This window comes from Cebus imitator, unplaced genomic scaffold (genome assembly GCF_001604975.1).
Source record: "Cebus imitator isolate Cc_AM_T3 unplaced genomic scaffold, Cebus_imitator-1.0 Scaffold197, whole genome shotgun sequence".
Classification (NCBI taxonomy): domain Eukaryota; kingdom Metazoa; phylum Chordata; class Mammalia; order Primates; family Cebidae; genus Cebus; species Cebus imitator.
Window position 1 is genome coordinate 1 of NW_016107512.1, and position 12,394 is coordinate 12,394.

At 47.4% G+C, this 12,394-nt stretch overlaps 1 protein-coding gene across 1 annotated transcript in view; it reads right to left on the reverse strand.

Moving 5' to 3' along the window:
* Positions 1 to 3,134: 3,134 nt before the first annotated feature.
* The window catches only part of TREM1 (triggering receptor expressed on myeloid cells 1), a 30,022-nt gene continuing 20,762 nt past the window's right edge, over positions 3,135 to 12,394 (reverse strand). Inside the window, exons 4-5 of the mRNA XM_017547234.2 lie at positions 11,271 to 11,463; positions 3,135 to 5,698 (exon numbers count right to left, since the gene is read on the reverse strand). Coding sequence (XP_017402723.2) covers positions 5,593 to 5,698; positions 11,271 to 11,463 — 299 coding nt within the window. The 3' untranslated portion in view covers positions 3,135 to 5,592. The remainder of the gene's footprint in view (positions 5,699 to 11,270; positions 11,464 to 12,394) is intronic.

Genomic DNA, 12,394 nt, shown 5'->3' on the forward strand with positions numbered 1-12,394 from the left:
TTGGGACTATAGGTGCGTGCCACTATGCCCAGCTAACTTTTTGTTCTTTATAGAGACAGGGAGGCGGAGGCTGCAGCCTGGGCGGCAGAGCCAGACTCCATCTAAACTCCATCTCACTATGTTGCCCGGACTGATCTTGAACTCCCGGTCTCAAGCCATCCTCTCACCTCAGCCTCCAAAAGTGTTTGGGATTATAGGTGTGAGCCGTAGCACTTGGCCTCACCTCTTTGTATTCGCTCCTAGTGTCCTCCAAGACAGACGCTCTTCTCACTCTTCTCCCTCTATATCCATCCCATTTGCTCTCAGAGGGGAGTCAACCTGAACAGTTGCAGCTGGTACTAATCCCTTTCTCCTCTTCATCCTCAATATCACAGATCACCCCACACCTGGTTCCATCATCATCATCTCCATCATAATAGTTATTAAGCACCTATTAGGCCCTAGATACTGAGCCAAGGGCTTTCCATCCATCCATTAATTCTTAGGACAACCCTCTGAAGTTGGTACCACCTACAAATAAATACCTGTGAGTCAGTTCCACTTACAAATGAGGGAACTGAGCCTAGCAGAGGTTAGAAACCTTACTCAAGGTCACATACATAGTGTGGCTGAGATGGGATTTGCCTCAGCCCAGTCTTATTCCAGAGCTCTTATCCTCTTCTCCACGCTCCCTTCTGTTCCTTGCTAGAGTGACTTCCACAGAAGTTTTGTTTTCATGTTGCTACTTTTCTTTTTGCTGTTATTTACCTTTTGCTCTACTAATGCCTCCTCTGCGTAGTGAGTGAATGCTTTTTTAAGGGGATACTTTGCCTCACTTTTCTTTACATCTCACAGTGCTGGGGGATTGCTCGATTGAATCCACCTAATTCTCTCAACTTCAAGATCCAATAGAGAGATCTCCATCTTCTGTTTCATCGCCCAGTCCCTGCTGGGTCAGGGTGGACCAGCGCAGTCTGCATCCATTGCCTTCCTTTCCCCTTTCCATCTGTACCACATAAGCTGATCCCATTCCAGTCCATCCCAAAGACATGAGAGGAAACTCCCCTTAGTGGGCACTTCCGCTGGGCTGTCTACATCCCTCTCCCTGGTGCCCACTCCCCCAGCCTGTTTATCTGCTCTCCTTACCTGTAGCAGCAGCAGCAGGAGCAGCAGTTAGGACACCCCCAGAGCCCTGCCCCCTCCACTCTATCTGCCAACCAAATATGTTGTCTGCTGGCTGGCCCAGGGCCTCTTCCAGTTGCTGCAGGATGTTGCCCCACATATGTAGTCATCATCTCCCCAAGAGGCTGGGCAGTTATTTATCAACATTGAGAAATCTTGGAGGTAAACATGACTCGGGCAACAGCTCAGGAAGATGCAGAAGATGAAGAGAGACGGGCTGGCCACGCTTGTGACAGCTTCCTTCCTGCCATCATGATGTCACAGTCCTGATGGGAACACTCAGTTGCTTCCCTTTCTGTACCATGGTGAGTCTAGACCCACCCACCCAAGGTCCCTACTGCGTCATTCTCCCCCTCATGCCACCAACCTCCTCATGACTGACCACTGACTCCTACAACCCACAAGCCTGAACCTTAATCTCCCTGTGAAATGGTATCGTGCAAACAAATGTTCACCCACCAAGGCCAGGCTCAAGCCTTTCTGCTGAGCCCGCCCTCTTTAATATCAGCCTGCACCATGGTTCCCAAGCACAGGCACATGGCTTCACTAGAGAAATGTGGCACATGTACACACCTGGGCTCCACCCCCAGACATTCTGATTTGGCAGATCTGGGAAGTGGCCCAGGAATCTGCATTTTAACAACAGCTTAGGTGGTTCTGTGGCAAGGAGTTCAAGTTGACCACGTCTGCAAGAGCTGCATATAGATAAGATGGGCTCTGCAGCACATCTAAGGGGCTCAGGGGTTTTACCTGAGGACCAGGTATGAGTTTCTCTGAGCATCCTGTCCAGGCATAGGCATGGAGACCACAGTTATAACAGTAATACCTGGTCGGGTGCAATGGCTCACACCTGTAATCCCAGCACTTTGGGAGGCCAAGGCAGGTGGATCTCAAGATCAGGCATTCAAGACCAGCCTGACCAATGTGGTGAAACCCTATCTCTACTAAAAATACAAAAAAATTAGCCAGGAATAATGGCACACACCTGTAATCCCAGCTACTTGGGAGGCTGAAGCAGGCAAGTAGCTTGAATCCAGGAGGTGGAGGTTGCAGTGAGCCAAGATCACGCCACAGCACTCCAGCCTGGACCACAGAGAGAGATTTGATCTCAAAAAAAAAAAAAACGGTAAGAGCAGTAACCACCATGGCATCATGGATTGAAGTCCTACTGTGTGCCAAGTGCTTTCTTTATTCAGGCATCTCCTTGGATCTTGTCAACATTGGGAGAGAGTATAGTGGAGGTGTGTCATCTTTTGACTCTCCAGCACCAAACACCTTTTCCTTTTGGGGGGACAGGCGTCAATAGTGTGTGAGTTTCACTCAGATGCAGAGGTCTGCTTCCCCTTCTATTGAAGATGGAGGCAGATATTCCTCCCACCCCTCTCCCGGCAGCTATGCTGCAAGCAGGTGACTTGACCTAAGCCTGGCCGCACGCATGATTCTGCCCAGGATCCCAGATCTGAGGCTGAGACACAAATGCAGGGCCAGTTGAAGATGACTTACTCAGAGGCAACTTAAGGATTCAGAGTCCAGGATAGCATAGTGGCCTCCAGCGTCCAAGGCAGGGGCATCGATGGCAACATGGCCAGAACGTCTCATGTGGCCTCTGCTGTCCATTCTCTCTTGGCTTCTGCCTGTTGTCTAAACCCGATCCTCCAGCCTCTCATCAACTCTGAGTTACTATTATCCCCCTAGACTTTCCTTGCTATTTTATACAGCCAGAGTTGCATTCTGTTGTTGGCTTCCAGAATCATCATTGGCATGGTTAGGCACTACCATGCCCATTAAGGCAAGGAGGAATATTGAGGGCCAGAAGGTTAACTGAGTCACCCAGGATCAGACATCCTGCAAGGATGCAGAGCTGGGATTCAAACCCAGACACTATTTTCCTTCAAGGTCTGTGTCATTAACTGCACAACACTATTGTATCAGTCGAGGTAACAGCAAGACACCAGTGGCTCATTGAAACTGGGTAACTGAAGAGTATTTAATAAAGATGTGCGTAGAATTTAGGGAATCCAGTAAGGGATGCTTCAGTACACTGAGGCTGGCATTCCCACTGCTGGGCCTACAGAGGAGAGGATAGAGCAGGTGGCTGGACTTGGAGATGGGTGCTGTTTGTTGAGGGGCTTGAAGGAGACTTCAGAGAGGAATGCAGCCACTCCTGCCACCTCCCAGGGACGGAGCCCCAGGACAGAAGCCCTGACCTCACTCTCTCCCCACCCTCTGCATTCCTCTTGTGCTTCCCATTGGCTCAGCCAGCCAGAAGCCGGCAGCCAGGGAGCCTGCTGGCTTAGCCACACTGGTCAGGTTCCCAGGCAGGATGGGGAGGATGGAACATGGCATGGCCTGTAAGTGGAAATGGGGGTCTCCAGCACGGCCATTTGTCTTCCAATTTAGTGCATATAATTTTTCAAGCACGTTTAATATGTCAGACTTAACTAACACTTGATCTATAATAAGTTAAACACATTGGACTGTGCAGTGGGTTATGTCTGGATGAATCTGCATGAATGTGTCATGGGCTTTGGTAAGGAGTGTAATGCCTTATTGGAAACAAGCTTGAAATCCACTAAGAGGGAGCTGTATACCAGGATATAGTAGGTCTGCAGGGGCCCCGGGCTCTAAGCATTTGCTTATGCTCCAGGACAATCTGATGCAGTTGGTCTAAAGACCACACTCTGAGAAACACTGCCCTTGTGTGTTCTGCCTCTCCTGGAGTGCATTTAGTGATAATACCCCCTTCCCCTGGTCACTTTGTCAACTTCATAAACAGGAGCAACGCTGGGATTGCTAAAGTGCAGGCTCCAGACCAGCAAACTCAGCACACGAACACTGCATGCTGTACGGTCACTGCCTCTCAGCTGCTTGGTTCTTTTAGGTAGGAAAATAAATGTGCTGAGATGAACAGCTTCTATACCTAGTGCATCTGCGAAGATTCTCACCAGAGCACCAGGATGAAATAAATGTCCCCTCCCCATCTTCTAATGGACTCAATATTGGGGGTTCATAAATCATCTCTCTGGAGTCAGTACCATTACCTGGGCAGGTTCTGATAGAGCAGCATTTTGGGGAATGGGGAAGTCCTTATGTGATGGAGCGGGCTCAGGAAGTGGAAGCTGGACCTCCGTGTGCAGTGAATTTTTTCCACAGGAGTGGTGCCCATTGTAAAAATACGTTTACCTAACATGAGACACACTATGCATGGAAGAGCATGATTACTCTTGGGAATGGAGGATGATTTCTGCCCCGGACATCATTAAATTGGGCTGGATGGACCCACCATTCTTTTCCCACCCATGAGGCCCCTTTGCCTTTAAAGCTCAAGTGGGAAATAGCAAAATCTTGATTGAAATCTGTGGGAGATTGCAAGACACTGGAGGGTCTGAACACCTACCTACTTCACAGGGGAGGGCACTGGAGAGAGCATGGAAGCTGAAGCAGGTATTCCAGGAGCAGACTAAGATCGGAGGAGGAGGGAAGAGTGGGGAACAAGGAGAGCATACGGGGCAGCCTCCAGAAGCTTCCGTGGGGAGAGCTTGCACCCCGCCATCCCTCCCTCTTGTGTAATACTGGAAAAGAGGCATTTAGACACAGGCAGAACCCCTGGTTATTCTATTCTATATGGCTTTGGGGTCCTTGAGGTAAGGAGCTCTTCAGTTTTCACTCCTGCCAGCAGGCAGGGACTTACTCATGTGGCCTCATTCTAGTCACATACATCTCTGCCTTCAGAGGGCTATTTTCAGGAGTCAGAGATAATTGCACATAGGATGTCTGATATTGTCTATCAATGCTATCCCATGGATCCCATCTCATCCTGTCAGTATTTTCCCAAGACAAGATATTCAGTTTAACTATTTTCTCTGAGAAAGATGCACTTTCTCACCATGAAGTCTTATTTCTCCATGTTCCACAATCTTCAACACCCTTTTCTGGGAGTGTTGGAAAGAACCACATATAAGCATGAAAACCAAGTGTCTGATGCTACACAGAGGAAGTCCCAGCATGGGGCAAGGAGGATGCTTCTGTAGTGGGAGCTCAGTCCAGGTCAGGCCAAAATTGTACGGTCCAGGGCAAAACTGAGCAGGAGAAGGATTAGGCGTGCCCTCTGCATGTCACAGCCCCCATAAGAAATTACGATGAAAAGCATTGAACTGTCTGTATTTCATGCAAATGACAAGTAGCTGGTGGAATGAAGGACCAGGCATGTTTGGGGCTGTAACTTCTTTTCTGAGGGGCAAATGCCCATCCAAGTGAGAAATGAGGGCAGTAGGCAGGAAGGTGAGATCCTGGCTTTAGAAATATCCAGTGATTACAGATTTAATTCATGGTATTAACTCCCCCCGACCTTTTGTCTCCTCTCTCCTCTCTTAGCACACTGCCAGATGGATGTGGCTGGAGATCAGAAGACTGTCTCGTGGATTCGTGGGTCTAGAATCCAAATGACTTCAGCGTGACAGCAAACAGGACAGAGAAGACCAGGCTTTTACTCAGGAATCCGCCAGCCATGAGAATGACAATGTTAAACACGGGAACTCTGGGGGCGAGAGGAGACTTAGCGTTACTGCTGACAAAGGCTCCCCCAACACGGACGCGTTCCCTCTAGAAAACGCCTTCATGTCCCAGTCTTACCTGCTTAGGTTCTTGCTGCACCTTTCCCGCACTGCCTGACCCTGTGCTTTTCGCTTTGTCTCATTGCCAAAAGCTGCTGATTAGAAATAATTCAGTGGGGAGTGTAGATCCCTGTCCAGGAGAGGCACTGGAAAGAGACGGTCGGGCTGATCAGCCCATCCTCCTTCCTGTGATGTGGCAGGGAGAGGGGACCCTGGCCAGGAGACCTGCTCTCTATTCTCAGCACCATGCCCTGCCTCTTGGGATAGTCACCTCACTGCTTTAGCCTCAGTTTCCCCACCTATAAACCGAGAAGAATCCAACCCTCGTGAAAGTCTCATCACGAATTTTATAGATTTTGGCGAAATGATCCTAAGCCTTCTGGATAAACATCATTAGGTTTCATAAGAAAGAGATGCAAAGGAGTGAAGGCACTTGGCCAGTTCCATCAGCAGACATGCAAGCAGATGCGAGCACAGGGACGTGGCATGGTAAGGCACAGGGACAGACAGACAGCAATGGAGCAAAAAGTCCAGATGCAGGGTCAGTGTCATGTGAGAACTTAAAGTCTGAGGAAATCAGAGGCCAGTGGGTAAGTCAAATGCAGTGGCATACACCCATGGTCCCAGCTACCCGGAGGCTGAGGCAGGAGGATCATTTAATAAATAGTCTTGCAGTATCTAGACAGCAATATGATTCCAGAGTAGTCTTTTCTACAGTTTATAGCATATAGCAGAATAAATCTTCCCCCAGACTAAAAATTTAAATAAAATTTAAAAATCCAAGAAAAGTCACCCAGAAATAGAATCAAGCACATTAAGGAATAAAGCAAAGCAATTGATTTAAAATCAACACACACACCTATACAAAACTTAAAACCACATGCACAAACTAGCCAAGAGGGAAACGGCGTAAAGGAGATAGAAAGCAGAAAACTGCCTATTTGCCTGAAATCCACCCCCAGTCAAGGGCCCTGCCTTGTAGCACAGGGGACTACATTCCCAAGGCTGCCTGGTCAAGTTCAGCAACTGGTGGCGGTGAGGGGCAGGGAGGCAGCGAGAGAGACGCTTGTTCACATGGCTGTGGTGCACTGGGCATCCTCAGCATCTGCCCAGTTCCAGTGCTGCATCCTGGATGTGCTGGCATCTGAGCTCTGCTCACTGCACCTCCTCCCCAAGTCTCTCTGGCCAGTGTTCTGTGTTATCCACTCTGAGTGCTCTACCACTGTCCTACACTGAGCTCCTGGGGGATGTCCACTCCCAACAGGCCAACTCCTGTATTTCTTTCGGGGCTGCACGCAGGCTACTAACCCCCTGAAGGGCGGGAAATTCATGTGCTTGGCCTTGGTTAGAACTGCCCTCGCTCAATTACTGCCCCTTATAGTGACAACTCCAAATGTGACCCAGGAGTCCCCAGAGCTCCTTTGCAAGACTGAGCCAGAGTTACCCTGTGAGACACCCCTTGGTTATGACACCCTTGCTTGGCTTCCTTCCCTTCCTGGTCCCGATTCCTCAATGGCTTTGCCAGAAATCACTACCTAAAACATTTTTCTTTTTACAGGGGCTCGATCACAGCTCACTGAAGCCTTGATCTTCCAGGCTCAAGTGATGTTCCTGCCTCAGCCTCCCGAGTAGTTGGGACCATGGGTGCATGCCACCATGCCAAGCTAATTTTTTATTTATTTATTTTTTTGTAAAGGCAGGGTCTTGCTATGTTGCCCAGGCTAATCTCAAATTCCCAGGCTCAAGTGATTCTCCCACCTCAGTCTCCCCAGTTGCTGGCTGTGAGCCACCACACCTAGTACTAAGACATTTTAACAAAACTTTATGGCTTGCTTCTGGGAATCTACCCAGAGATAGGGTGATAGTGGCTACCTCTGCAGTGCCTCCCCATCCCAGGTTAGCGTCTCAGCTCTTCCATCACCTGGGCAAACAATTATCTGCATTAAATTCCTTCTTTTCCTGGATGGATGTGGCAGCTCACACTTGTAATCCCAACACTTTGGAAGGCTGAGGTGGGAGGATCACTTGATCTCAATAATTCAAGATCAGCCTGGGCAACACAGGGAGACCCCAATCTCTCCAAAACTAATACAAAATATTAGCTGCCCTGGTGGTGCCTGTGGTCCCAGCTACTTGGGAGGCAAAGGTGGGAGGAGATTGAGGTCACAGTGAGCCAGGATCCCACCACTCCACTCCAGCCTGGTTGACAGAGTGAGACCCTGTCTCAAAAAGGAAAAAAAGGGGGAGAAAAAAGAAAAGAAAAATAAAAAAGTTTCTTCTTTTCAAACAGCTAGAGTGGCTTCCACTTTCCAGACTGGACTCTGGCTGACAAGATAGTTCACGTTAGATTATATATGAAGTAAACAGATAAAAGAGAGATGCAGCTTCTAGTAGCAAGGTAGGAAAATAGGGTCTGGAGGCAGGGAACTTAAGGCCAATTCATGCTGAATCAAGGAGCAACACCAAGGTCTGGGGACAAGGAATCTAAGACGGATTCAGGCTCACTTCCCAAAGCTGGATCAAGAGGAAAAAACTCCTGGGGCCGAGAGCAGGGAACCTAGGGCCAATTAATGCAAACTTTCCTTTTTTTTTTTTTTCTTTTTTTGAGACAGAGTCTTGCTCTGTCACCCAGGCTGGAGTACAATGGTGCAATCTCGGCTCATTGCAACCTTTGCCTCCCAGGTTCAAGCAATTCTTCTGCCTCGGCCTCTCACGTAGCTGGGATTACAGGCACACGCCACCACACCCAGCTAATTTTTGTATTTTTAGTAGAGACGAGGTTTCACCATGTTGATCAGGCTGGTCTTGAGCTCCTGACCTTAGGTGATCCACCCTCTTCGGCCTCCCAAAGTGCTGGGATTACAGGTGTGAGCCACCGCACCCAGCCAACACAAACTTTCTAAAGCTAAACCAAATAGAAAAACCCCATCTCCCCATGCCCCAGTAGCAAAAGATCAAAGGCAACTCTCCCTACACTCCTCCCCCTTCTACCACGTCTCAGATGGAAAGGGAGAGTGCCTTGGATTGGCCATTGGCCAAGCAAGGGACAACCATCCCTTGGTACCCATAGTGCGCCAATTCATCTCAGCGTTTAGTTAGCCACTAATCAAATTCTTCATCTATACAAGAGGTAACCTAGAGGAACCTCACATGGAGTATTTAAAACCCAGAAAACTTTGTAACTAGGCCCTTGAGCCGCTTGCTTAAGCCCACTCCTACCCTGGGGAGTGCTTTCTCCCTTAAATAAATCCCTGCTTTCAACAGGGCTTGGTGGCTCATGCCTGTAATCCCAGCACTTTGGGAAGCCAAGGCAGGCGGATCACAAGGTCAGTTCGAGAACAGCCTGACTAACATGGTGAAACCCCAACTCTATTAAAAATACAAAAAATTAGCTGGATGTGGTGGCACTCACCTGTAATCCCAGCTACTGAGGAGGGTGAGGCAGGAGAATCACTGTACCCAGGAGGCAAGAGGTTGAGGTGAGCAGAGATCACACCACTGCACTCCAGCCTGGGTGACAGAGCAAGACTTCATCTCCCCCAATAAATAAATAAATAAATAAATAAATAAATAAATAAATCCCTGCTTTCACTGCTTCATTCCTTTATTACTTCATACGTCTTGTACAATTCTTTGTTCAAAAGGCCCAAAACCTGGACACTCAAGGCCCTCCTTCCCTTAACAGTAGGAATATGGGCAAAGGTTATGTACTCTTAGCTTACATATTGCAAAATGAAAGTGGAAAGAAAACAAAAAATTATCGACTTTTAGTGTATTGTTCATTTGATTTACTCCACAAAGATTTCATGAGCACCTTGTTCCCCAAACAATGTAATGGGGGAAAAGGCACTCCCACTACACATATGGAGGTGGAGTCTACACACATAGAGAAATTAGGCCAGGCACGAGTTCACATGCATTTTAGCAGGAATATGATTTAACTCACACTATTTAATGATTGAAATTACTAAATCCGTGTCTGTAAGCCTGCAGCGACGCTGCATTATTTATGCGCCATGGATCACACTGCAAATTGTTTCCAATCTTTTGGAAGACCATCAGTAGATGCCATTTGGATACAAAGTGATAGCAGTGCTTAAATTTTCTCATGGAAATTTCATTTGAGTTAATTACTTAAAAGAAGAAAAATACATCTGCAAGAATATGTTTATCTCAGAGTTTTCAACACTATATCAATGTCTAAGAATGGGCAAAAGATTATGTAAGTTATGGCTTTCCCAATTGATAGAAAAGTATGCACTCATTGAAATTATGTTTATGAAATTTAGGTAGCAGCATCAAATAATAATTTCAGCAGGAAAAAGAATAAAAACATTTATAATTAGACTTACTCTCATATTAAAATATGTATAAACATAAATAAAGACTAGAAAAGAATATGAGAAAAAAAGACATGTTAGACTAGTGGCAATGTGGAAGAACATTTCCTTCCTTGTTAATTCAATATTTAATGATAAACGCATTCTAAGATAAATCAATGTTTAATAACCGTGAGGAGGTTGCGATTGAGAAGTTAGTGGTTCTTAAGTTTGCCCACACATTAGAAATCTCCTGAAGATCTTATTAAAAATACTGATGGCAGGCACAGTAGCTCATGCCTGTAATCCCAGCATTTTGGGAGGCCAAGGCAGGGGCATCACGAGGTCAAGAGATCGAGACCTGGCCAACATGGTGAAATCCCGTCTCTACTAAAAATACAAAAACTTAGCTGGGCGTGGTGGCACCACCTGTAGTCCCAACTACTTCAGAGGCTGAGGCTGAGGTAGAAGAATTGCTCCAACCTGGGAGGCAGAGGTTGCAGTGAGCCGAGATTGCGCCACTGAACTCCAGCCTGGGTGACAGAGCGAGACTCCATCTCAAAAAAGAAGAAAAAAAATACTGAGATGGACCTCATCTGCAAAAATTCTGACTCTATTGGTCTATAATTGGGCACATGCAACACTATTATTTAAAAACCAATACTGCATTTAGCACTAACGTGTGGCTGCTGCTGAGAGCTGTTAGGTGGACAATGTCTTCAGCTCTGGGCTTCTAGCATGCCTATTGAATTGACAAGGAAGCTGAAGCCAGAGAGGGCTCCTGACTCACGCAAAGTCACAGTCAGTCAGTCAGGCCGACACCAGATCCAGGGTCCCTCACTCAGAGAGTGCTTTCCCACTACCCAACCGGACCCTGGGGTTGGATGGGGTCCACTGGAATTTGGGGAAGATGCCATTTTCCTCTCCTTAATAATCAGGTTGCAAGAAAGGAAGGAAGGTGAACTGGGGAGAAGGACAGCCTGGCTGAGAGAGAGCCTCTCCTATTCTCCATCACCACCTCCTTCTTCCCTGGACATTTCTACCCAGACTAATGTGACTCAGGTCTGCTCCTGCCCTACCCTCCCCTTTCTCTCACTCCCTCATCCTCTTAGCACATGGACTGGGGAACAATGGGCTCAGTGTCCAAATCCAGGGCCTAGGGGCCTGGAAACCATACCTGATGATATCTGTCATATTTTTAATGTTGATTTCAGAGCCAGGTGTGGAGACGGTAGCAGTTGACTTGGGTGGAGCTTGGGTCACAGTTCTGGGGCTGGTATACAGTGGGCCCAGGGGCTTAGTGGTGGTAGGAGGAACACTATCCACATTCTGGGTAGAACTCTCACTGGAGGCAGGGGTACCTGAAGAACCTGCAAGAAGACACATTGGATGGATGGATGGATGGATGGATAAGTGAATGGATGAGCAGATGGATGCGTGGATGTATGAGTGAGTGGTTTGATGGATGAATTGTTGGAAAGTGGCTGGATGGATGGATAGATGATGAAGTGGGTGAATGGGTGGATGGATGGATGGATGGGTGGATGAAAAGGTGGATGAGTTGATGGATGAGTAGATGGATTGGTAGGTGGTAGGGTAAATGACGCTGAGGATGGAAACGAGCGTGGCCAAAACGCAAAGATTTTTTTTTTTGCTAAAACCAAAGAAATACTATGGGATCAGCCTGAGTCAGAGATCAAAAGAAGGAAAGAAAAAAAAGGCAGGAGGGAGAGCAGAAAGAGGGAAGAAGAAAGAATTTTTTGGCATTGGTATTGTTGGAAATGCATTTGACATCTGCCCTTCACCAATTCATGTGCCCCCACCTTCTCCAAGAATAGTTCCAGGCTTACTTGATTCACTCTGCCTTTCATTCACCTGGCTTACAGCAAATCGCTTTAAAAGTTATCTTTTATCAATATATTGTGTATGCATCTTGTCTTTCTTAGGCTTAGAATTCTCCAGGTCCTGGAAACTTGAACCTGCCTCCCTTTCCTCTGTCTTTCATAATTCATCCCTTAATGCAACATCTAGTGAGGGCCTACGTTGTGTCACAAACTACATTATTTGCTAAGGGGTGCAGAACCCAGGAAGGCACAGGTGCTTCCCTCAAGCAGTTCTGAAATGAATAGGGGACAGATAAGTAAACCGTGCTCTCCTATCCTGTGAGAAAAGAGTTGTGTACAAGGGGACACAAAGTGAGGCTGGAGACTTGCTCCCCCAAAATAGGAGCCACGGACCATCAGCATCGGCATCATCCGGGAGATCATTAGAGATGCAGACTCTTGGGTCCCACCCTGTACC